Source organism: Lontra canadensis, unplaced genomic scaffold (genome assembly GCF_010015895.1).
Source record: "Lontra canadensis isolate GAN:19392208 unplaced genomic scaffold, GSC_riverotter_1.0 scaffold49, whole genome shotgun sequence".
Taxonomy (NCBI): domain Eukaryota; kingdom Metazoa; phylum Chordata; class Mammalia; order Carnivora; family Mustelidae; genus Lontra; species Lontra canadensis.
Genome location: NW_022631043.1, coordinates 8041817 through 8068666, shown reverse-complemented (window position 1 = coordinate 8068666; position 26850 = coordinate 8041817). Strand labels below are relative to the sequence as shown.

General features: G+C 47.7%; 2 protein-coding genes across 2 annotated transcripts in view; both read right to left on the bottom strand.

Moving 5' to 3' along the window:
* Positions 1–10177, bottom strand: part of OC90 (otoconin 90) — a 29894-nt gene extending 19717 nt beyond the window's left edge. Inside the window, exons 1-4 of the mRNA XM_032873439.1 lie at positions 10099–10177; positions 5257–5322; positions 3886–3942; positions 1660–1834 (exon numbers count right to left, since the gene is read on the bottom strand). Coding sequence (XP_032729330.1) covers positions 1660–1834; positions 3886–3942; positions 5257–5322; positions 10099–10177 — 377 coding nt within the window. The remainder of the gene's footprint in view (positions 1–1659; positions 1835–3885; positions 3943–5256; positions 5323–10098) is intronic.
* A 7728-nt stretch (positions 10178–17905) lies between these two features.
* HHLA1 (HERV-H LTR-associating 1) overlaps positions 17906–26850 on the bottom strand; it is a 31754-nt gene continuing 22809 nt past the window's right edge. Inside the window, exons 15-17 of the mRNA XM_032873438.1 lie at positions 22389–22545; positions 19275–19357; positions 17906–17949 (exon numbers count right to left, since the gene is read on the bottom strand). Of these exons, the coding sequence (XP_032729329.1) occupies positions 17906–17949; positions 19275–19357; positions 22389–22545 (284 nt within the window). The remainder of the gene's footprint in view (positions 17950–19274; positions 19358–22388; positions 22546–26850) is intronic.

Below are 26850 nucleotides of genomic sequence, written 5' to 3'. Positions count from 1 at the left end.
ATGAGTTCAAATTCCTGCTTTCCTACTACTGCTGCTGCTGCTGCCACTATGGCTGAAATTACCGTTATTACTACTATTACTATCACTACTACAGCTCTGCTAGTACTGCTACAACTGCCACTAATACTGCTGCTGCTGTTGCTATTACTACCGTCACTACTACTATTACTATTAATACTACTACAGCTACTATGATAACTGTTACTGCTGTTATTGCTACTATTACTTCTACGGCATTAATAATATTTCTACTATTGCTGCAAATACTGCTGCTGGTGTTACTATTACTGCAATTACCACTACAGTTAATACTACTATACCTACTATGATAACTGTTACTGCTGCTATTGCTACTACTACTACTACTACTACTACAGTCCTACTATGACTACTACTATGACTGTTACTACCAGTGTCACCACGACCTACTATAGCCATACTATTACTGTTATTGTTGCTACCAATCGCTAATACTCTCAGTAAGTGAACTCAGTAAGCCAGGCAGAGTCCCAGCCACTGTACTGTATACTTGGTCATTTAATCCTAAGTAATAATTCTATGAAGATGGTTTTATTCCTCCATTTTACAGAGGAAGAAACTGGAACACAAAGAAATGATGTAACTCGCCCAGGGGTCACCCCATCTGTAAGGAGCAGAGAGCCGGAGTTACAGGGTCGTAGGTAACACACTGTAACACACAGATTCTACCCAATTTTTCCAACTGACCTTCCCACTGCCAGCATCTATTTGCCAGATCCTTGCTGACACTCGATGCTTCTCAGATTTTAAATTTTATTGCTAATCTGATGTGTGAAAGTGGATCTCTTGTGTTAATTTCCCCTCCCTGTGAATATTGAGGGCACACATCTTTACTGACCCCTTGTATCTTCTCTGTATTCCTTGCTAGGTGTTTACCTTTTTAAAGTGGGGATAGTGGGGATAGTGGGGATAGTGGGGATAGTATTCTGCTTATATTAAGCACAATGTTCAAATGTTATGTGCATGTTTGTGGAAAATTAAACAGAAACCTGCATGGTTGCTTTACCTCTGGTGAGCAAGACTGTCTGAATAAAGAACAATTCTGTCATGTTTAAGAGTCACCAGGGAGCTTGTCTGAAATTCAGACTTCCAGGGTCTAGCTAGATGTAGTCTGAGTCGGTGGGTCTGGGGTGTGTCCCTAGAATCTGCATTTTAAAGATTTTGTTTATTTATTTGCCAGAGAGAAAGGGAGAGTGAGACAAAGAGAGAGTGCAGCAGGGGAACCACAGGCAGAGGGAGAAGCAGGGTCCCTGCTAAGCAAGGACCCCCCCAACCCCCATGCAGGATTAAATCCCAGGACTCTGGGATCATGACCTGAGTCAAAGGCAGATGCTTAACTGACCAAGCCACTTGGGCATCCCTAGAATCTGCATTTTTAGCAAGCATCCAGGTGGTTCTGACCCTGGAGAGCCCAACCTGGAGAAACCCTACACAGAAATTCTGCATCTCGGACACATCCAGGATATGAGAAGATCACAAAGTACATTGCACTTTGAAGCTGAGACCACCAGTCACCCCGCAGGTAAGGAGAATCAAGACATGTCCTGAAAGCTTTCGACACCTATGCTCTGCCCAGGTACCAGCCAGGCCTCTTACAGCTTACCTGTGGGTGTGGCTCACCTGTCAGACCCATCCACGGGCAGCCCCTCCATCTCAAACCTGCAGGCACAGCCATAGTCCTCGAAGTCCCGGGGGCAGAAACCAGTCACACACTTCAGATCACTCACAAACTGGAGCAGGGCGGGGAAGTTGGTGAAGACAGCCTGCAGCCAGGTGAAGTGGGAGCCCAGGCAGTCTGTGGGGAGAGGGCAGCAGGGAGGGGACAGCAGTTGGGGACTGGGAACCAGGGTCGAGGAAGGAGCCCCTGTGTCTGGGACTTCCCACACCTCAGCAACCCACTAAACCCCTACTGTGTACTCACAGCCGTTCTGGACAATTGAAGGGAGGCAGGTTTATAAACTGTGGTCCCTGTTGGCTGTCCCCCTAACAAACAGTCATTTAATCATCCTCCCTTCTCCACAAAACTGAAAGGGACTCAGGGGAGGTGAGCCTCCTCCCTAAGTCCCTGTGGATGTTTGACACATGCTCATTCTCAGCTGGTCACGCTAATCCCAGCTTCCATGACAGTGAGTGGCCTGTTACTGAGCATGTGACCCAGATCTGTGTCAACTTAAGGGGAAGTCTGTTAGAGGCTTTTGGGAATTATTTCTTTCATAATAAACAATAATGGCATGTAAAGAGATCCTTCTGAGCTACCCCTTTCTCCTTCCTTAAATATGGGTAAGGATATACTGGCTGGGACTGCAGCAACCACTTTGCCACCACGAGGCCCCGAGTCTAACGTTGAAAAGCCAGCAGGCTTAGCTATAGCAGTGAGGAAAGAATGAGCCCCCTTGGGTCCCTGATACCTGCATTGAATTACTGCACCAATCCTGGTGCTTTCAGCTTCTGTGAGATAATTAAATGTCTGTTAAGTCCCTATGAGTCTGTGGAATGGATCCCAAACGATACAGTCCCAGCACTGGGAACTATAACCCCCTGCAGGCAGAGAAGGGATACAGACATTAGTAATTTGGACCTCCTACTGTGTGGCAGAAACTGAGCTATGTGCTTAAAATAGCACAATGGTTAAGATTGTTAATGAGTCATGTTTTAGAAAACATTCACTTGGCCCACCACCCCATAGACTTTATGTAATCCTGCAAGCAGGTGCTCTTTGGTCACTTCCATTTCACAGATAAGGAAACTGCAGGTCAGTGATCTGCCTGAAGAATCAACCAGTGGTAATGATTTGCCCTAAACAAGAATGCTCTTGCAAACAAAACTGGCAAGAGAATGATTTCCTGTTTGCTTTCTGTTTTTGTTTTTTACTTTAAGCTGCATGCTCACCCTCCCCCTTCTAGGCCTTTCTGACTGGAGGACTGTTAGAGGACTGTTAAGTGCTAACGGGGTGACCCCACAGCTTTGATTCTAATGCACGGGGTCACATGTGGGGGAACCTGGAGAGGTCAAGGACTGGTTTGCAAAGACTAGTTTCAGTCAGACTGTTCTAGTTTTTCCTACTCCATTCAAACTTCCTTTCCTGTGTTTTATTTCCATATAGCGTAATCAGAAAAACAAAGAAATTATTCTGTACTGAAGGAAAAAGTCACTCTAAGGGGTGTGTGTGTGTGTGTGTGTGTGTGCGTGTATGTGTGTGTTTATACAAATATGCATTTTCATTCAAAAACGTATGGGGCACCTGCACTTAGTGACCTCTGGCCAGCACTGTCTAATCCAACAACAGCTCGGCACTCCTTGCTCCTGTCAATCCTGTGGCAGCCTTACTTGGGGGCCACTTCTGGAAAGCAATGATGGGACCCATCATGGTGCCTGGCAATCGCTGGTCACATGATCGATACATAATTGAGAAATGGAATACTTGACACTCTTTGGCATTCTTAGGTTTTATGTATGTATATTTTATCATGTATCTGTAGTAGTTGGGCAGAAAAAAATCCAACAACTTTGGTGGAAGGGACTAAGAGGGTCTGGAAGGTCTGGGCACAGCGGGGAGCTGCCCTCTTGTGACCTCTGCTGTGCAACAGGGGTACCTTTCCCTTCCCAGTCAGGTTGTGGTGTGGTCGGGACCAAGGAAGTCAGGACTATGAAGGTGCTTGGCAGCTGGGTTACTCACCCTGCAATAAAAGACACCACTCCTCTCGTCAGACCTGGATCCCACAGCTCAGAATTTGCTGGGGTGGTGGGAGCAGGGGAGCCCAAGGCCCTAGTAGTTTGCTTAGATTTCCCACGCTCACCCCATGCCCTGACACCAGGTGAATAGAAGCACTTTAGTATTTAACTTACCAAAAATGGCAGCCACACTTTCCACATTTTTAAACACCCCAGGGAAGGATGTGATATCTAAGTGGAAGGTAGAGAAAACAAATCAGAGAGCTGTGGTTTCTCCCCTCCCCCCTGCCCTGATTCCTTGCTCTGCCCCACCCCTGTGAAGAGTATCCTTTCTCTAAGGATAGATTTGACCTTGGACTAACTTTCTGGTAACACAGGTTACCATGGAGACCTGAGAAGATGAGCCCGGAACTGTGTTACCAGGCAACATTGCTCAGTGCTACAAAGGACCCCGGATGGTAAGGTGTGTCTGGCCTTGGCAGGGACCATGGGCGAACTATAAACACCTGGCAGGAAGTCATTGTCTGGGGGCTCCCTTAGTGTGATAACTCTTGCAAATGAAATGTGTCTTTTCTGGGCATCCCAGAAATCATGCCTATGAAACTGTTACTAGATATACTAGTTCCAATAGAGACAAGCTTCTAGGCCAGGGTGGGTCCTGTGGCTGCCCCATGGGAGCCCCATTCCCTTATCCCGGAGCTGCTATCTGGGGGCAGGGAGATGTGTGGATCACCCCCACGGCCACTCTTGTTGAAAAGGAATGACAGGCATGGCCTGATGGCACCCAGGGCTTCCTGGCTTTGATCCTTCCAAGTGCCAAGTGTGACCTGTGAGTCTTAACATCTACTAGAAGTTCTCTTTGGCCTGGGCGTTACACTTCCCACGGGGCCGATGGCATTTTGAGAGAGCTCAGAGGGTCATTTGAGTCTGGGTGAGACTGATCACTTTGCTTGCATTGAGTTCATGCACAAAGACTTGGTTGACTCAGCCTGCCTCTCTGCAAGGTAGGAAATGAACCCTAAATTCAGGGCTAACACGACCCGCGGGTTCACTATCCATCATGGTCTTTAGCAGTACCCAGCTAGGAACCCACCTGAGAAATCTCTACAGTTTATCACCAGGAAAACCTCCCCTTCCCAAAGGAAAAATTATGGCTCCTCCTTTCTTATCAGTAGAGCCCAGGAGTATATTGTCTTTCTCTTTTCGTCTTGCCTTCTAGGAGGCTCATAGCTCAATTTGAAGCTGAAATACTGTGACCATCTAACCCTCACAACCAGCCCATTTACTTCCATCCCCTGTTCCCCTTTCAGCTGACCTTCGTGTTTTGATGGAAGTTGTAATACTTTGTCTCAGAGGACAGAGCAGGGATGGGTAGGCACAGGGGGGACAGTGGAGGGGGACGCTTTGGAGTTTTATTTGAATGCCTTTGCCTACAAGAGCCCCAGCAGTGAGTGCTGTATTTAGAAGGGGTCATTCTCCCTGCCAGTATCCTAGACAAGTTTCTACCCCATGAGGTCACCTAAGAAACGTTCAAAGAATCCTTACTGATATTTTTTGAGAGTCCCGCAGGCAGCTCCCCTGGAAGGTGTGGGGTGTCCAAAGGGTGGCCCCCTATGATCAAGGAGGAGAGAAGGGTTAGCAGGAGCACTGCTACTTGGAGCAGTCAGGAGGCGAGGGGATGCAGGTAAATTCAATTCTATGTATATTTTTCTAGGACCTGCTGTGTGCTGGGTCTCTGATGAAAATAAGGTGGCCTCAGTATTTCAAATGGGTTGGCCTTAAGAGTAGCCTTCTGGTGGAGGATGGAGAAGTTTGGGGACTCCTCTTGAAGCTGTTGTTGCATAGGAAGCACACCAATTTAATTTAGATCACATGTTTGATTGGAATGTCTTGAAAGAATGGTGTGGGCAAGGAGAGGCCGCCCGCCCCCAGGGAGCTTATCATCGAGGACAGGGCTTTCTCACAATTTCACATTTCTCACACTATCAGCGTGCAAAATGAGCAATGGCTGGTAGGGGTCTACGAATGCTGAGACGCAGCCCCCTACCCTGCATTTTTCCACGATGGTGCGATGGTAGATGAACCTGAGCCTGCAACATCTGACCACATGGGGGCGCCTGCATGGCTCGGTGGGTTGAGCGGCTGCCTTCTGCTCAGGTCTTGGTCCCAGGGTCCTGGGATCCAGACTGTTGTAGAGCTCCCTGCTCACTAGGGAGTCGGCTTCTCCCTCTCCCTCTGCCCCTCACCCTGCTCATGTGTGCATGCTCTCTCTCGCTCTCTCACTCTCTCTCTCTCAATCATTCTCTCAAATAAATAAATAAAATCTTAAAAAAAAATCTGTCATCATTGGATCAAAGAAGCATCTAAGAGTGGATTAAGTAGCCTTGACAGGTGTGCCGTGAACTCGCGAATGTTACCCTAGTCCATTCATCATTATTATGACCATTATACCACTTCCACTCACTGTCTCCTTCCCCGCCACACTAACAAGTGGTTTGCACTGTCCAGACTTCACTTCCTCACCCACCTCCTCCTCATCACCATGGACTTATCTCGGGGACACAGACGATTTCAGCAGGTGCTTGTCTGCAGGAGAGCACTCTTCCAACCTACAAACCCTGTGGGCTCGCCCTGGGTCCAGGCAGCCCCCAGGACCTCTGCTGTCAGGCCCTCCTGGGCCAGGTTGGAGGGGGAGGCAGCGCCCTCCTGGGCACCGCACCCCAGCCCTTCCTCATGAAAAAGTCCACCCAGCACCGGCCTCCCTCCCAGCTGGATGTGCTCGGTGGCTGTGGCTGGGAGCAGCCTCTCTGGTGGTCCAGATTTCTCACCATTAAACACGGAGGGATGGTCCCACTGGGGCATTCCCTCCAGCCCAAGAGCCCTGGGGTGCACAGGGAAGTGCCCTGCCGATGCTCAGAAGGTGGGGAGACCCAGGACTTCCTTCAGCTCCAGGTAAGCCCCATCACAGAGTCCCTGTAATTTCACTGGTGCGTTCCATACTTGGCCTCAGGAATGATTTAATTAGCATATCAGCCAACAGCTAAGAATATCCACTGCCCACTTAAGCAGCAATTGTGAAATATCGCCTGGTCCATGGTGATTACTTCTTTGGTATCTCCTTGGCGTCCTGGTAGGTAGAGATGGTCTGCTCACTGGGAAGCAGCTAACAAGGATGTGTGTCCCCTACCCCCACCCATAGTACTTTCAGGGTGTTGACACCCACACATTTCATTAGCAATGAAAGTAGTGCCCTGGATTTGAAATGGCTGATCCCAGAGGACTGAGTTGGCTCCAGAGGGGTGGCAGTGGGAGTGGGTGAGAATTCTGTGGGGATGAGAGAGTTCTGGCTTTGTAGGAGTGCTGCGCTAGGGAAGGGAGCTAGCATTCGTCCTGTTCCAGGCTTAGTTTTGCAGACAGCCCCTCAAACCCAGTGCTGTGCCCAGTGCTGTGGGGCACATTCTGCTGTTGCAGTAAAGGCAAGACCCTTGGAGGAAGATCTAGCTGCTTCTGCCCCAGCACCTAAGGCTACCCTCCATTTGCCCTGCCTAGCTCTGCCAAACCATTTCCCTCTTTGAACCTCATGCTTCTAAGATGATTATCATTTTTCAGACACTAAATTACTTCTTGCCAACCTGGCTTGGCTTGTGCCATGTCCTGAGCCTGGGGGACCTGCTCCCTTTTGCGTTACTGACTTATGTTTTTGGATTCCATGCAAAGTTCAAGAAGCTCTACTGGAACTGCAACACAGGCTGGGGTAAGGAGTCCTTCCATGGCTTCCGTAACGCACAGGCATCCTTCTCTCAGTGCACTTATGACCCCATGTTGGAATGATCTATTCATGTGACCATTTCCCCCACTACATTAGGAACGTATTGAGGCTCAGCCCACTGACACATTAAAGCACACTTCAGTAGATAGCTCTTTATTGAGAGCTTTAATGAGCACTCAGTGATTGAACCATGCCATCAAATGGTCAATTTATCAGCCAATGAGTGATGGCCCACTAGAATCAGAGTCCCAGCCTTGTAAAGTTTAAGTGAAATTAGGAGATGTCCTCTTGAGGTTGTGGAAAGATAAGGTCTATTGGTGGTTATGAGTGGTATTTCATAGTGTGAAGTGTTCTACCCAGAAGATCAACCAGAGATACACAAAACCTACCTTTACCCAGCCCCTATTCCCAGAGATTCTGGAAGATCGACATGCAGAGAACCATGGAGAGTGAGAACAAATTTTGCTGTGTGATGTGGGTTGGTACAGAGCTCTCCGATGAAGGAAGCATGTGGTATAGGTAGAAGGGGATTTCCCTCTCCTAACACAGACCTGACCACCATCCCACTGGGCAATGACTGCCTTTTGAAGTCATGAGCCAGGTCTCAGTGAAGACAGGAGGGAGGGCAGCCTGGGTGTATGTGAGGAGGCAAACATAGAGGTCGCTCCCATTCCTGCCACAGGGACCAAGAGACACCCCACGGAGAGGCCTGGTAGGGCACAGAGATGCTCCACATTGTCAACACACCCAAAACCTTGCCTTGAAATAGGAGTCAGATAGCCCTGGGGCACAGCTGCAAGAAGGTGTCCAGCAGAGACCCAGTTTTGTAGGTGGGGGGCTCTGAAGCCCCAGGCAGGGTTTGCACTGGCTCTCAGCCAGTGTCTCAGCAGGTAATCCTCAGTGGACCTCTTCCTGGGGTACAAGGGACTCTTCTGATGGATTCCTCCCTGGTGTCCTTGCCAAGGGCTCCTCAGACCCCACAGAGAGCATGGATGCCCCGTCTTTGCTGGCACAGCAACAGATCTCTCCCCCTTCCTAATCTCATTGCCTCAGAAACAGCCCTTTCCGCCTATGGTGCCTGGATCAAGACGTGGTGCATTCGTTGGGTGGGCAGTGTTTTCTCTGTGGGGGTCACACACTCAGACCTGCAAAGTTGGAGCTGCAGGTATGGCACATTTAAATCCACATGGACATGCGTATGTTTGCACCTAAACTTTCTTGGCTATAAATTTTGGACTCTCGCTGCTTGTGTCTGAGAATAAAACCTGCCAGGACAGATGCATAAATGCTTGTGACCATTTATAATAACAGGAGACCATTGCCTCAATCTTATAGAGAAATAAAGCACTTACAGATATGTGTAAAAGGTGTCTGGTGGGTGTTGAAGGGGTAATTTTGATCAAAAGGAAATTTATTGTTTTGGAAAAGGAAAGGGTCAGTTAAAAAAGAGAGTAAGTTTGAAAAATTAGAAGAATGGGCTTTGGGGGGTGAGAGTCAAGACCATAGTAGGAATTTGATTGGGCCCCGGCACATCAGTGCTGGCGGCACCATCCCTGAGAACCCACATCATGACAAAATGGTTTTAATAAGGGAAAAAAGCCATCCTTGAAGAAACTCAATAATCAACAGAAAGCCAGCACCTTCTGGAAGTGGCTGTCCACCTGTCCAGCAGGGAAGGTCTGGGATGGTGTTTGGAAGGACTGGGACCTGAAGGAAAAGACTTGCATCTTCTGGGAAGTGCTATCATTTCTGCTCACAAGATTCTGGGGAACATGGAAACCTCTGCAAATCCACTAACTTGGGTCATGGTCCCAATAAATTGTCGACAATATTGGTGGATTCATTGTGGCTCACTCTCACTATTGAGCTTAGGAGGGAACCACAGAGAGGGAGGCTCAGCGTGTTGGCCCAGAGCTGACCCGAACAGGAGGAGGGAAAGAGAAAATGTCTGGATAAAGGAGTGATATCAGTCACAATGGAGCCTGAGCAGTTGTAGGAAGGAAAGAAGTGAGTTGGGGTGTTTGAGACTTGCACCAATGTGTCCACAAAAAAGAAAATAAGGAGCCAGAAGTCTCAGATTTGTAGACACAACTCCATGCAAACTTGAAATGACTACCCTGGCTGCCAAGGAGATTGCTCAGGTGTCCTCAGGCTTTGGTGGGGCGGGGACCCTACAATGTGGGGTAGAAGTGTTTGCCTCTCCAACAGACACACCAGACATAGGGGAAAGGGAGCAGCTGCATGTCAAGAAGGCTGACGCCCTCACTCCGAGGAAACCAGCGAACACAGAACAGTGGTCCATGGGCAAAGAGAAGAGGGGATGCACTATCAGGGAGAGGGATGGCTGCCAACTGGCCACCCAGTGGTGCCTTTAGTGCCTTTAGCTCTCGTTGGATCTCCACCTCATCGTCCACCCCACACTTCATGCCCTGGATAGGGTGCTCAAAGCAACAGCTGAGCTAAATCCGTAGCTTACCATTACTGTTTGATTTCCATCACTCCTAGGCAAGGGGATAAAAGTAGTAATAAGCAAATCAGATGACATTTGACAATCCTCCCCACTGTTCATATTAATTATAGGCCAAGCCGGAAATTCCATATAAAATGCCTTTACTCACCACCATGCAGGGCTGTCAGCATACTTAGGAGGAGAAGCACAAACATAGTGGGAGGGGCAGAGGTTGGGAGCCAAGGCATTGGCTGGGTCGGCCTCCTGGGAGAGAAGTCAGCGGAATATGATGAGGATGTTTGTAGAGATCCGGGAAATAAGAACCACCAGGAGCTCTTTGTCCCGCCGTGCGGTGCAGATACAGGAAGAAGCCCTGAAAGGGTTTCTGTCCCAGCTTTGCCACTCACCAGTGGTAACCAATGACATTCAGGAGATCACATTCTTTCTCTGAGATTCAGTCCATCCATCTGTAAGGCGGAAACTTAACCAGGCACCCCATGAGGACACAGATCTGGTCTCATTTTGTTATTCCTTTTCCCGGTGGTAATTTATTGTGTATCAGGCACATTGCAAGGATCCGGGAATGCAAAGCGAGGGAAAAAAATATTCCTTATCTGTGAGTTGTTCACAGACTAATGGGGAAGGGAGGCTGAACGAGTGCTATAGTTTGACTTGTAGACTGAGATGTAAAAAACCCTATACACTGGGCCATAAGCAGTGTTTAGAATATATACCCTTAGAGGTTTGACTTGGAGCCTTCATGCCATCACTTGACCTAGGAATAAATTTGGTGACCGCATGGTGGCGCCGCCTGCTAGCAAAATGCTTTTCCGCCAGGGCTCCATCTTCCTTCCCTTCCTGAAGTTTCAGAGCAATTTGAATACTTGGTTGCAGTCTCAGTATTCCAGAGGTAATTCTTTCCGGGGCGGGGTGCGGGGCAAGGGCCAGGGTTCAAGGACCTACCACCTTCCAATCGTCACTGCCCAGCGATCTGAGCAGCTCAGCAAATATTTAACTTCGGAAGGCACTTAATGCACTCAAGCAGGTCAACCATGTATTTAACAGGGAAGGAAAAACATTAAAGACCAGAGAGATGTTAGAATAATCTTAGCTCCCCGGGAAATATAACTCCATAAAGACTGTCAGATGGGTGGCTGACTTGTGCATATTCTGCTGTAAAGGAGGTTTTCAGAACGAAGTGTGAGTGGTAATACAGAATGATCATGCTACCCTGGTTGGCACACTTGGCTGCCGGATAGGGTTGTACATGTTGTCCACTGTGCAAAGGTGTTGCACCGGGGGGCCCATATGGGTTGAAATGCAACCGGTGCTCAACTCCCAAGCTTGCCCTCTGCAGGGCTGCATTAGCCTGGAGGAAGGAGCACTTTCTGCAGTTTGTTTTGCCAGAGGCAAAGTCTGCCCCGTGTTCTGGTGCCCCAGCAAATGTCCCCAGGGTCATGGTGGGCCACTGTAACTTGTGGGCAGGGATTGATATTGGGGAAGGTGTCCCAGAGGAGAAGACATCTGTAGGTTGTGGAATCATTGCTGTGTGAACCTTCCCCAGGGCCTAGCCCAGACTCTGGTGGCCATAAAGTAAATGTTTGTTGAACAAGGGCAGAACGTGAGTTCTCGGGGATTTGGGCTTGGCTCAGTCATCTCCTTGTACTCTGGCTATCATCGGGTGGGTGTGCTGCTCTGCTTCAACTTTTGGTAGCCACATACATTCCTAAGCAGTTAACGTTAACGGTTAGACGGGCTCTCTGATTCTTTTGCAGAGATTTGGATCTGAATGACTTGTGACCAAGGCCACAAAACCAGACTGAAAATGCAGGGTGAGCTCTGGGACATCTCCAGATTCAGGGTGGCTGCCGTGGCAACTCCGTGGGCTGGTGGCTGAAGGCATTCCAGAAGGTCACACCCACTGAAGTCAGACCCGTGTCACCCGTGCACTCACTAAGTCTGATTTGCTATTGTCGCCAGCATACCATGGGAGAATGCTAGGATGCCTGACCTCTGAGAAGGCGCTGGGACCCATCGTGCTCAAACTCATTTAACAGGTGAGTTCACTGAGCCTTAGAGACTGGCCATTTATGGTTCGAGTGTCCCACTTCCCAAATGTCCAGAGCTCATTATGAGAACAGTACTGCTTCCAAGGCCACTGTGGGGATGGAACGAGCTCCTCCACCCAGGGCACTGGAGACAGTGTGTGATGGGGAGAAGTGGCTCAGAAACACTCATAACTACAGCCACTGCGTTTGGCGCACAGTAAAGGCTCCAGAAGCAGCAGCCGTTGCAATAAAGGCCCCCGTTCCCCATTTGAGTGGAAGCCCCTGTCTGATGAAATGAAGGAGGGTGGTCAGTTTTGTGCAGTGGATGCTGTTCCTTTGCTCCTGCAACACTCCCTTCAGGGAGGCAGCCCCCAGGTTGTCCTGACGGGCCTAGAAGACAGGCTGAGGGTGACGCTCGTGGGAACTGCAAATATGTTGATTGGATTTTCAAGTGTGTATTTATTAGAAGGCAAATGAGCAAAAGTGACCTTATTACAGACGAAATCGTGACTCAGCTCTGATGTATTTTTTTAAAGCAAGCTCCGGGGGGTGGGCAGGGAGGAGGACAGGGTCATTGCTGAACGGGGACAGAGGTTCGGCTGGGAAGATGAGACGGTTCTGGAGATGGATGATGATCAAGGTGACAACACATAAACACACGTAACGCTACAGAGCCACACACTTAAAAATCGTCCAAATGCTAAATTTTGTAGTACGTATATTTTACCACACTTAAAAGCAAAGTGAGTTATACACTCCAAGACATTCTTCCTTTAAACACTGCCTGACATTTATGGAGTTATTCTTTTTGTCAGCTTATGCCTTGGACTGGCTCGCCAGGGCTCTTCCTGGCACATGTCTCACTTTCCGCATGGGGGACCGAGGCTCGGAGAGGTCCAGGAAGGCCACGGCAGCCCCAGATGCAGCGTTCAAACTGAGCCGTCTGGTTCATCGTAAGTCTCCGAACCACGTATGATACCCACCAGAAACCGCCAACCGGAGCGTTAAACCCCCAACAAGCAGCCTAGGCGGCATTCACTGTACAACTGTCATGATTTTAGGTAATGGTTGCTCAGGAGGCCCCTCAGAGTGTCCGGCTACCGGCCGGGATGTGGTGTGACGCTGCAGTTGACAGTCCCTAGCTAAGAAACAAGAGAGGGAGATCTGGGTGACAGCCAGAGGTGACAGCACAGGATCAGCACCGCACACTGGTGAGGAAGACCCGAATCCGGGACATGCACACCACGGTCTCCAGGTGGGAGGGCACCGGGCCCCTGCTGAAGTCCAGCAGCCATTTATTGGCCAAGCCAGGTGCCCTTGGGTGTGGGGCTGTGTGCACCTAGAGGAAGGACCACCTCTTCTTACTTTACCCAAGGAGGCCTCTGGGGCTGACAGTGAACCTGACTGTCCTTGTGGGAATGAGGGCTCCCTGCACCTTGCCTTGATCTGCAGGCACTATCTGGGGTCCTGGCTCATCCAACTGTCTCCTGATGCATGACTCATGCATCCTGATGCAGTGTGGGAAGCATCTAAGAGCAAAGGTTTTCTAGCGGACAGGCCGGGGATGAGGATGGGGGGAAGGCTCTGGCTTTTACATACTGAGTGCCCTGAGCCAGGGTACTGGAACTCATTTTTCTGGGCAGCAAAATGCCTAGATGGTGGTTTTTCATCATGGTATCATGAGGGTTAAAGGGGGCACCGTGCCTGCTGTGTACTAAGCTCAGGCAAACTGGCCCATAACTGATGATTACCATATTTTCACACTAGGTACCCCAGAGAGAGACAGCGGCTCACACAGGATTGCAGGACCCTCACTGATGTGATGTAGTGGATTTTTTTCCCCCGGTACATTGAGCAGGTGATGTTTCTCTGGCATCACATCTCCTCAATTCGTATAAGGGCAGAGTGCATTTGGTTTCTAGCTCCATCCTGGACGAGTTAGCATCCAGGTCTCAGGCATCCCGAGAGCACAACCTACCCCCCCCCTTCTGCCATCGGTAGCTTCCTTCCCTCATTCCTCCCTCCCTCCCTCCCTCCTGCACTCTTTGACTCCCTACCCATCAGGAGGAAGGGGGTGCCTACCGTGAAAGTCCCACTCCGAAGCAGGTGGATGAACGATGTTCAGCTTTGAACAAGACGGTGACTGCGTCCTTTATACCCCAAGGGAAGACCCTTAGTCATGTGATCCCCCTCCCCCTTCTCACATGGAGAGGATGGCCTTTTGTGCAGATTGGCAGGTGGGAGGCCTCTGAGGGGGAGGAGGACATCCTAATGCGATGGCTTGGAGCAGGTGAGGCTCCCTATTAAGAGGCCCAACTTGCTCCTCAGAGGAGACCCAGGCTCTAATCAGAGAACAATGGCTCCCCTGTTCCCCACCTCATCTCAAAGGCCTGGAGGCCCAGGGATTGTGTCTCGGGGTCATCAGGGGAACTCTGGGGGATGAAAGACCGATGAAAGTCGAATGGGCTCTCCCACAAGGAGAAGGGCTGGCTTTGTCTGCTCTAGTTAATTCTTCCCCAAGAGGATCTCTTGGGTGTCCTTCTTATATGTTCCTGACCTCAGGCCTGGGAATTCGATGCCTCTTTCCTTCAGGGGTTTCCTGCCCCAGCTGTAGGGTGGGGTGAGACGGGGCTTTATAATCAGACATGCGAGGGTCAGGTGCTAGCCCTGCCCACTCATTAGCATGGGATGCTGACCTGTTGCTGCTCAGGCTTGGCTCCCATGTGCATTTCATGGGATGCACATGGATGGGTCATCATGGATGACCCCAGTGGGACTGTGTGAACAAGGCGAGCCAGTGCTTGGAGGGGCTTGTGATCCTAGATCCTCCAGAATTTCAGGTTTCTTTTCCAGATCTTAAGAATGAGAGCAAACATCTGAGTTTTTTTGTGTTTTTATGGGATTGTGTCCCTCTAACCCCTACAGCTACACCACCGCAGCTGATCTGCTAATCCTACACTTATGGCAGTCAGGACAGCTGGTGCCGAGGTGGGGGCGTTTGTCCGAGCTCACCGTGATGGGATCATTTGTGGCTGACAGGGTTGCCTGGCTGCGAGCCCTCGGAATGGTTCACCTCCCACCCACCTGCGGGAACACAGGGGCTCATCTGACCATTAAATCTGGGGGACCTGAGGCTTTACAGAATCCACCAGAAGGCTTCTGCAAATAATTAGTTGCCCTTGTGCATGGAAGCTTTGTTTATGGGTCATTAGTTATTGTTCAGTGTCTTATGAGCATGGATGACGAGCTAAGGTACGCCGCCCCAGTCTTCACCCACCAGCACAGGAGAACTCTCATCTCTAAACTGATAGGTCAACAGGCTAGATGGCTCAGTGCCAAAATTCCTGTCTCCCCTTCCTCCCTCCTCTCTCCTTCCTTCCCACTTCCCTTGCTCCTGCTCCTTTGGCTTGCATTTTGGGCATGAATGAAACAGACAGGAATGCACCTGTGCTTTTGCCTACTGTTTGGTGAGGTTACACGTGTAAATGCAGTCTCTTCCACCAGCAGGCACGCAGTAACTTCCCCATCATTTTTATCTCCTCAGGGAACCCCTGATGGCCACATATGCTCAAATCACCAAGAACTCTAGTGTGGCAGCATCCCCTGAGGCCTCATCATTGCCCTAAGTACACCCCAAATAGGGACTTATTAAGCTCAGGAGGGGTCAAACCTCCCTTTGACCTCCAGCAGACCGTGAACTCCAGGCTCTGGTCACATTACTCCTGGGTCTTGTTTTCGTCCTGCTGCTACTGCTGTTATGACAGATGGTGTGACCCTAGAAAACTGGTCTTGTGTGGACCTCTGAACCTTTGTCTTTGCGGCAAGGTCAGACCCCTCCATGGGCCTCTGAGGTCCTCCTCACGTGGCCTTTTCAAAGTTAGCCATGCTCAGCCATTATCCCTAAGGCTTTCCCCACAAGTGACTAGCCAGGATGTTGGGACCAAGTCATTTGTTCCCCTTCCCTGATGATAAACTACTCTTTGAGGGATGTCTGGGATCTTTTCTTGCCAAAGATCCTTCATTAATATCAACATTATCCATTAGAGAAGGTCTAGTTAGATTAACCCATACTTGACGAATGGTGCTGTTTTCTTGATTCCTATCCATATATGGGTCTCTTTGTCCTAGTGGATTTACTGGGTCCTGCTCAGCTTTGCAGACTAGAGGGCCTTCTGCAGACCCTAAGCGTCATGACAATAGGCATTCCTGAGCTTGACAGTTGCATAACTTTGAGGGTTTCTGGAGTATTCTGGAGATGAAAAATAAATCTGTGTGTGATCAGAGAGGGAAGTGTCTAGTGGCTTCTCTCTCCAAAGTTCAAGGTCTACCTTTCCAAGAGTTTTGTTGTTCACAGGGAGTCAGACCAAGGGCCCTCAAGTGTCTTCCAATGGGGAGAAATTGGTTCAACTTGGACTGTAAACAGAAAGTGAATTTTCTCACCCGGGGCAGGCATAGATCACAAAGGTGGAAAACTGATGGCCGGGCAGCCTACTAATGTAAGAAAGTGGAGCCAGACCTCCAGACACAGCAGTGAGGAACTGGGGGTCTGTCCATGGCCATGAAAATAGCAAGCCTGCTCAGAAATGCTCTGCAGGAAGACTTGGCATTCACAGGGGTGCTGGAGCAGCTGGAGACTCGGATGAGGTTAGAAAGGACCTGAATTGACTAAAGGGGACACCTTCGCCTATGGGTGTGCAGACAAGGGTTGACTCAGCAGGACTCGGGTGTTTGAGTCCTACATCTGCCAAAGAAAAGTCTAGTCCTTGAACAGCTCCTAGGGGCTAACCTCTGAACCCTTGGAGTCTCCTGCCCTACAAGAGTGTCTTTCCAGCTGGAGCTTTGGGCCATGCCAGACTTAGTCTCTAAGTTAAAAATGTGATTTATAGCGGGGGCCTTGGGTCACGCCATGTCGCTGTGACCTCTGGAGCCCTCTGGAGACTTCTCCTTTGGAGAGCCTGGAGACTGAGTAACTGAAGTCAGCTATGTGGGCACTTTATGCCTACAGGCCGATCCCCAGTTAAAACTGTGGACTCCACGACTTGGGTGAACCTTTCTGGTTGACAATACTTCATATGTATTGCCATGTGTCATTGCTGGAAGAACTCAGTGCTGTCCCTGCAGCCTCACTAGAGAGGACAGCCAGAAGCTGGTGCCCAGGTGCTCCCAGGCCCTGCCCTCTGCCCCTTTTACCTTTGCCAACTTTAATCTCTGTCCCTTTGCTGTAATAAGCAGTAAATGTGAGTGTGACAGCTGTTTGGAGTTCCATAAGTCCTATTAGAGAATCACTGAGCTAGAGCATGCTCTCGGAGACCCCCATATACAGTGGGATCCACAGATAAGGATTCAAGTCAAGACATCAACAACAAAAAACCCACAACTCTCTACACTTCTTATGAGGAAAGGTTCTCATCACCTCCTACTCAGAGGGCTTGGGACACTATCTGGATCCTATAATCAGCAAGTCTGATTAGTTGTACATAACTGAGTGTGAGTCAATGGTATATAGAAATCATATGTGAATCTCTCCACAGTATGAGTTCACTTTTCCTTATTTATCTTGCTGTCTTCCTAAAATCCCAAGTTTAAGTCACTTTGGGTACTGTGTCAGAGTCCCGGAGCCTGGACCAGTTTGCTCCTGCTAGTGCGACACCCCTCGTCCCATCTCTCCAGTCTCAGGATTGCTGCAAGCATCCTGGGGGTTCCTTAAACACGGATTTAGGTCTCAGTGCAGCCTCGGATACTTGGTCTTCCACCTTCCCAGGATTCGAGGAGAGAAATAAATGCAAGTTCCAAAAAGAACCTCTTTTGGTTGATTGATGATCTGGCTGGAGTCTGGTGAATTCTGCAAAGACAGCCAATTTGGGCCAGGGACCAGGGTGAAGAGCCCTTGTCCAGTGTATCATCAGGTCCCATCTGTTTTTCAAGGTCTCACACTGACTGACAGATATTCTGGAGGCATTTTTGTTTTAACGCTGGAAGGAAAAAAGAAGAGGGAATTCAAGGTAGTGAGAAAGAAGTAAATGCTACAGGGACATAAAGTCAGGTGACATCAGCCATGGGCCAGGCTCTTCCAGAAGGCAAGGGTGGGGCAGGCAGGGCATTGGGGTGGGCAGGGACTCAGGAGTCCGTGTCAGAGAGGGGGAATGATGTGGGCAAGACCTTCCCCTGGTTAGCAGCCAAGTTGAGAGGAGAGCATCATTCAGCTCTGCATTCGTGGCCCAGTGATGGTTTCCCGATACCCAATTCTATCTACCTGATCTCTCCAGTTTGCAGAAAGCTAATCTAACCCCATTAATATGTTTTTCAGTAGATGTAATATGTTGTTTGCATGGAGATTTTTAAGGTGCCAAGGACAGAAGAAGAGCTATTTAAGTGTAAGTAGCTTGTAAAATTTCCTGCTCCCTCTGCTCATCCCAGGCAAAGGGATATCTGTCTTTGACAACTGAGCAACCACCACCCCCCCAAAGCCTCCACCCCTAAATGCTTGGCCTTTGTGCTGCAGAATGAAGGTAATGTAAGTTCCATATAGCTCCATGACTTTTGGAAGGTCAGAGTCCTTTGACTCGATAGTACAGGTAGATGGTCAGACCATTAGCTTGGAGACCAGCCAGGCCCGATCAGCCATTTTAGTCTGCAGGAGGGGGAGAAAAACAAAGTTTATGTCTGGTCTTTCTGAGTTAATGGGGCTTTGATGCCATTAAGTCCAGAAGAGGGTACCATATACCCTACTCCTAGCACCTCATGATGCCTTCTTTATTTGTATTATTCGAGGAAGCCTGGCTGGCTCAGTCAGTAGAGTATGTGACTCGGGTTGCGAGTTTGAGCCCCACACTAGGTATAGAGATTACTGAAAAATAATATCTTACACAAAAACAAGAACAAGAATAAGCTTTTTCTTGGACTATTTGTACTCATTTTGCTTTGGTCAGGAGTTTGAGTGTTTCTATTTGTTTGATTTTTCTTTGCTCATTTGTATTTTTAGCTTATATGGGAATCAGGGAGGATAAGAAAGTTGCCTGAGATCATATAAAAAGCAAAATGGCTTGGTCGGGTTGACTCCTGCTTTTTTTCCTCTCTCTCTGTCTCTTTTTTTCTATACCTAATTGCAAACACTGAACTGTTAGTTGAAGAGTAATCAGAAATACCCTTCACTTTTCTTGTCTAAAATTAATGAGGACTACATGATCTGTAGCTACTCTGACTGTCCCCCACGAAGGCAGGACAATCAGTGAGTTCTAGAGCCCTTTCATACAAAGCATTTATTGTCAAGCTACAACACGGTCAAGTGTATACTTACTGTGGGAGTGGGACACCCTTTTCACCCTCTGACAGATGTATGTTGCATTCTTCAGAAACCAGGAATAGTATTGAAGACAGTACCTAAAGATTCCAATGAGAGTGGAAAGCGATTATCATCCCTTGTGGCTAATGGAAGACAGCCATCATTTTGAAAGTCATCCTGGCCAACTACTCACAGCAAGGACCCCCTCTCCATCTTTAGTGGGTGTGAGAGAAAGGCAGAGGATGAGGCTGAGTGGGGAGAGGCTTAGACTTTGGAGTGAGAAAGATGTATTTTTAGTCCTGGACTCATTCCTCACTAGGATGTGTGACTTCAGGCTGAGCACTCACTCCTCTGGGCCTTAGATTTTTCATATGCACTCAAAAGGCAGTCCTAGGACCTATCTTCACAGGTTATCACCAGGATTAAGTGAACTAACATATGTCAAGTTCCCCCAAAAAGGTCAGGCTTGTAACAGGTGCTCTGCAATGACTATGTTCATATATTTGTTTTTTTGTGTGTGAGATGGGCTAAGAACACAGGGCTCTTACAGTTAACAAGGAAGCAAATACTTGCAAAATAATATCCTGCTCTTGGCTGGGGCTGCAGGGATGGCTTCGAAGGGCTTCAGTGGGAGAGCACCAAGAACATTATTAGGAAGAAGAGCTTTCTGGGCAGGCTGTGCCGCTGGCTCCCTGTGGGACTCCGGGGGGATTCACTGCCCTGCCTATTCCGTGCCAGATGCTTGAGGAGGTCGGGCTAAACATCTTCCCATTTCCCCCCTATCCCTACTACTCTGTGATTCTAGCATCCCCTGGGGAGCAACAAACTGCCTGAGTACAGCTAGCTGTAAAGATTCCCTAGGCTCCAGCACCCTCAATTTCCAGGACACCGTTAAATTAAGGAAACTAGAGCACAGAGATGCACTGATTTGCCTGAGGACTCACTGCCTTCAAGAGAGTGCGGATTTTCCCCCAGGTAATCCACTTTATGCCAGAATGCACTACCATGCTAGTAAGATTATACCCATTTTGCAGAATAACAAACTGAGGCTCAGAGACACTACATGACTAGCCTACAGAGCTTGTAAGTCCAGAACCTAAATTTAAACGTAGGTTGACTTGGTTTCACCTTATCCCACATACAGTAGACTAAGCTACCCACTAGTTTTAAGATCCCAGTTCTGTGACCTAATCCTTAATCTCCCCTCACCTAGCCTGAAGTGTGCAAGTGTGACAAGATGTTCTAAGACCTACAGACCAATTGCTTAGAAAGCTTCCAGAACAGAGAGGATATCAAACGACCCTGGGGAATATGGCTTCCTCCTGTTCTGAATGAAGGAGAAAATGCACAGCCGGGAAGAGCAGCTGAAGCTCCGGGGGGAAAAGTCCAAGCTTGTTTGCAAGAGCTCGCCAGGTGCTTGAAGGAGCAAGGCTTTCCTGAAAACAGACCTGTGCCTTCTCTGCAGCCGCATTGCGTATCTCAGTGGACCTCTGACATTCCAGGCTGCCTCTCACTTTTCATCTTTGTACTTGCTGTTCCTTTTGCCTGGAGTGGCCTCTCCCATTTCCTGCCTGGGAAGCTTCTATTCCCCCATCAGGCCCTATTAGTTAGTTCCCTGGGGTCCCACGGGACATATTGGGATCTGCTACAGTGCTTGCCCTGCTGTTTCGGAATTTCTCTGTGTGGCCAGCTTTCCCATTCAAGCATGATTTTTTGATCATAGGGGCTGTGCTATTCAATACACACTGAGTAAAGCCAGTCTCCCACTCTGTTATTCTGAGCCTGTACTCATGTTTAGTATGAGATTATAGAGCAGTTCACTATTAAGTAAAATACAGGGAAGAGAAGGGATAAGCTCCGGTTCCTCCATGCTTCATTTCTCTAAATTTTAACTTAAAACTCCTCTCTGGAAACTTCCGCCTTCCCCATTTCATCCTTCCCCCTAGCATTTGCAGTATATATTTTTTAAATGTGATTTTTCTCCAAGGGGATACTAGGAATAGGTACTGCCTCTGGGTATGACTCAGTTCTGTCCCCTACGATGTCATATTTTAATTTGGGTTTATGACCATTTCTTCCTCCCAACTATGAAATCCCCAATTTCTGGGCCTGTGTCTGATTCAACTCTCAATTCCCATGGCTCAGCACTGTGTATAACAGGTGACCAGAAGAGACTCAACTCATCGCTGATTTGAAAAGTTACTGGTGGAGGGTCTGATAGTGGGCTGATCATGTTGCAAGAATATTCTCTTTTTTAGGATGAGCCTACATGGTGGGGACATACTTCCACATCACTTGCTCACACCTTGGGTCTATGGACCTTTCTCATTTCCCTTTCTGGGAGGAGGAAACACTCCCTCAAACACTAATTGAGAGGTCCAAGACCAGGATGTAATGGAAAGTGGTTTCAAACCTGGACTTGAGGCTCAGAGCCAGTGGATGGTGGAGGTTTAAAAAGCTGAAGAGTCGTGAATGGACTTGGAAAGGAATATTAAAGATCTGGGAGATTGGCCCCAGACCACTGGAGCAGAAGTGGTCACCTATGTTTGTTTGGTTCTGGGTTTATAGCCAAGACAAACTGCAGAAGAAGGAAAAGAATGTCTGCACTAGAGGGCAAGAAACTATTACCATGCCTAGAACTTCTAATATGAGGCAGGATCTGCCTTCTAAATTTCGTTTTATGATCTTCTCGTTTGACCAGCAAATGACTTCTAGGGATTTAGAAAGAATTGGGGTTTAGATGGACATGTCCTCCAATTACTCAGTTCTGGCAGATGTCACCAGGCTGAGGCTGAGAGGGCTCCAGGACCACTGGAAGTCCTGTGTGATCACTCCACCAGGTAGGACTCAGCTGGGCTCAATTCACATCAGCTTAGCTGACCTCCACTCGACTCAGCTGCACTTGCTATGTCTGGCCCTGAAATGGTTTCCGGGGACCCAGAAATAAATGAGGTTCCATCGTGGCTCTCAAGGAGGTGATGGTCTAGTAGAAGACCCTCCAGAGAGTCTATTCCTTGAGGTACCCCTATCACTTGCCAGTTCCCAGCCACTTGTGGCCTGCAGAGCAGCCACGCAGCATAGGCAGCCCCAAAATGCTGATTGTGGAAAGGGATACCTGGTTCCGGTTACCTCATGGCCTCTGCTCTAGCCTCTCTCTTCTGGCTCATGCAGAGGCATTGCTGGAAAAAGCGGCACAGCTCCATCAGGCAAGGGTTGAACTTCTGGATGGCCAGGGTGAGGGGAGCGGGGGCGATGGCCCCCTCTTCAAAGAGCAGCTCAGGACACCCTGGAAGATGCAATCCCAGACCACTGACATCAACAAGGATTTAGCAAGCATTTTCCCTCTGTTTGTTACTGTGCTTGCTGGATAGAGTCCTGGCCCTGATCTCAGGTGGCTCTGAGACAGACAGACAACGTTGCTTCTTCAGTGCCCGGGAAAGCTGTTGTGAGAGTCCGAGAGACAGGTGGAGTAAGGTGGGGTCCAGTTCCCGGGGGGAAATCAGAGGTGGTCTCACTGACAGCAAATACTAAAAAAGGATCTAAAACATTAGACAGAAGTGGGTCAGGTGGAGGTATTTCCAGTGGAAGAGATAGAGTATGTGGGGACCTAGCATCAAGCAAGGGGACGGTTTGCTGATAGGGCAATGGAGAATAATTAGATGATACAGAGTGTGTGTGTGTGTGTGTGTGTGTGTGTGTGTGTGTGCATGTGTGTGTGCAGACATATGTGTGCATGCATATATGTGAGTGTGTGCACACATGGATATATGCATTTTGCATGTGGGGGGGCATAGGTATAGGCTGTGTGCAAGTAGATGGGTGTGAGTTGCCTGAAGATCACTGGGAGAACTTAAGGAGACAATGTATACAAAGCATACTGCAAACTTCCTGCTATGGGATAAATGACAAATAATAGTTATTATTACTGATTTATTAAAAATGTATTGAACAGGATATCTGGATGGCTCCATTGGTTGAATGTCTGACTCTTGATTTCCATTCAGGTCATGATCTCAGGGTCCTGGTTCAAGCCCCATGGTGGACTCCCCTCTCAGTGTGGAGCCTGCTTGGGATTCTCTCTCTCCTTCTCCCTCTGCCCCACTCTGCCCCACCTCAACAAAATGTATTCAGCATTCACTACATGCTGGGCACTCACAGACCAAAGGATACAACAACTCATAAACACAAGGAAAAGAGACAGAGCGCCTGGGTGTCTCAGTCAGTTAAGTGGCGGACTCTTGATTTCAGCTAAGGTAATGATCTTGGTGTCCTCTAATTAAGCCCATCCCCCCTGTTCGGTGGGGAGTCTGCTTAGGGCTTCTCCCTCTCCCTGTCCCCCTGCTCTCTTTCTCTCCCTCAAATAAATAAATCAATCTTAAAAAAAAAAGGAAAAGAGGCTTCCTCTTACAGGGTGCAACTTCTAGTGATTTGAAGGTTATATTAGGATGTTGATAACGATCTTCCAACAAAGCATTACTAGTTACTATCAAGAAAAATTATCTAAAACCTGGAAATAAGTTCTGGGTACTGTCTAGCACATACTGTGGGGATTTTCTGGTTCCATAAGAGTGTGTATCTTTGATTGATTGATTGAGTTGGTGGTTTTGCAACTTTGAAGACGTTCAATGACTCTTATCTGAGAGCAACACAAATAATTCCTGCCGGTGAGCAACGTGAATGAATTTTGTCTGGTAAAGATGTAATTGGTTTTTGTCTAGTGAAAAGAAAAATAATTCTTTGCTGTGGGATATCAGTTAGTAAATTCATATCCAAATTCCTAGGACTAACTATAAAAATCCCTGTTCCTCAAACTCTCCATGGAGCCAATCTTCATTCATTCATTCATTAATGATTGAATAGTATCTCTGACATGTGCTAATTTCATATTTTTATGAATCATTTTCTTACCTTTTTGAAAATTATAATTGAGCAGTTTTAGATTTATTTACTTATTTTTATATTTATTACTATTATTTTTCAAATGTTTAATTCCAGTATAGTCAACCTATAGTGTGATATTAGTTTCAGGTGTACGATGTAGTGATTTGCCACTTCCATACATCATCCAGGGTTCACCAACACAAGTACATTCTTCATTCCCATCTCCTGTTGCATCTGTGCTCCCCATCCCCCACCTTCCCTCTGGCAACCAGCAGCTTATTCTCTATAGCTAGGAGTATGCTTTTTAGTTTGTCTCCTTTTTTTCCCCTTTTGTTTATTTGTTTTGTTTCTTAAATTCCACATAGGCTTGAAATCAGATGGTATTTGTCTTTTTCGGACTGACTTATTTTGCTCAGCATTAAACTCTCGAGCTCTGTCCATGTTGTCACAAATGGCAAGATTTCATTCTTTTCAGTGACTGATATTTCATTGTGTAAATATACTACATCTTCCTTATCCATTCATCTATCGGTCATAAGTTTATTAAAGTGGAGAGAGGGCTCATATGTTAGAGATAGAATTAGTTAAAAAAGGTAGGACGGAAATGTATTTTGAATTCTATCCTGAGCCAGTTAGAATAGTAAAACCTCCAGAATATTTATCAATTTTTGTAAATATGCTATGACTTTTTACTTTAACATTTATTACACACCTGGACTTAGGTGCTTTTCTAAGTTCTTTACAAGCATGATTTCATTTAATTCTCATAAAATCATGTAATGTAGGTATCTATTTTATATAAAAGGACACCGAGGGTCTGAGCGACTCTGTGGTTTGATCAGGTAGCGACTCTGGCAAGATCTGAGTCTGGAGCTCATACTAGCATGCTTTACTACTTGAACATCCTTAACATTCCTGATGCTTGATTTCCATGCCCCTCTCCCCTTCCCAACCTCTCCACTCCTTCTCCAACGCAGGAAATGGCACTTAGCCTCTCAATTGTTCAAACTTGGGCATGATGTTTGGTTACCTCCTGCTTATCATTCCACCATCACATTTCTTGATTCCTGAACACCATCCAAGTCTCCCTGATGAGTCAAGTCTCATACAACTAACTCCTAGTTCCAGCTCCCCTCCTCTCTGGCTGTGGTTAGTACAGCAGTCTCCTTGCCAGTATCCCTGTTCCTATCCTCCATTCTTTGGTCTCCACTCTGCAGCCAGAGAAAGTTTTCTGCACCACAAATCTGGCCATGTCAGTTGTTTCAGAAGAGGTCCACACTTCTTCCATCGTCCTGGGGATCCATGTGCCCCGCCCCCTCCCCACCAGCTCCTGTTCCCTGGCTCCTCATCACTCCTTCCTGTAGCACCAGAATTCCAGGCACAAGGAATTTCTCAGCTCCTGGGAAACATCAGTCCTTCCCTGCCTCTGTGCCTTTGCATAAGCTGTGGCACTGCTTGAAATGTATATTTAGAGGGAACCCTGCTCAGATGCCTCTCTCTTTGTCAAGAAAGTTCAAGACTCTTGAACAGTCGCTCCAGATGGAGCTAAGCACCTCCCCTCTGGCTGCACATAGCATTGACCACCTTTTCTCTTAAGAACATTACCAGTTTCTTCCTCAAATTGCAATTATTTTGTACAAATGAACAATCTTGGGATAGATAGCATACAAGGGTGGAGTGAGCACAGGCTTTGGAATTAGACAAATGAAGGCTCAAATTTTAGTTACTTTTTAACTGTAGTGCTCACTGAAATGGCTTAATGAAGATAACATTACCTACCTTGTGGAATTATTATGGAGTAAAAATAGGCTTAGCATAGTGCCTGGGAAACAGTAGGACTTCAATAAATATTCACGGAATGGATGAATGAGTCAGTTTGAAAGGATTTGTGGTATTGTTTCTTTGTGAATGGGAAGAACCATTTGCTGGAAGTTGTCAAAACCCTTTATTTTTGACTTATATTTCTTATTGGATGGATGGATGGGTAGACGATGGATGGACAGAAAGAGAGAGAGAGATAATAGATAGAGCCGTATAAGTAGACATAAATACAGATAGTTATATACTCAGCTTGTTTTCCAAAACTTGGTCTGAAAACGCCCCCCCCCCGCCCCCGCACCACCAACCTCTGGAGGAAAAATAGCTATAATATCTTTCGGCAGTATAATCATGGCTTTGTGTCTGAAAGGCCCATTCACTGCAGGTTGAGAGTGGGGCTAAGGCAAATCTTCAGTGTATGAAAAAAGGGACTGTGTAGTCTCCAGGAATTTAATAATGGCCTGCTGACGTACTCCTGGATGCTGCAGGAACATTCGGGAAACAGGCATAGAAAGGCATCCAGGAGTGGGAGGGCCCTGAGGATTCAACGAGCTTTGGAGGACTCATTCTGTATCAATTTCTGTCTTCTGGGACAGAAAGCAAGAGAGGGAAGCATCCAAAAATGGAATTAAAAAAAAAAAAAAAAAGAGCAGCATTTTTTTTGAGCCTCTGTGAGGAGGCTCAAAAACCCAGCCATAAACCCAGGACATGGTTTCCTCTAGAATTCCATTGAAATTAAGTATCAGGGACGGGGAAGGCAGGGTGTTCTTTAAAATGCAACAAAAGTAGCTGTGCCTGGGTGGCTCATTGGGTGAAGGGTCTGCCTTCGGCTCAGGTCATGATCTAAGTGTCCTGGAATGGAGCCCTGCATTGGGCTACCTGCTCAGCACGG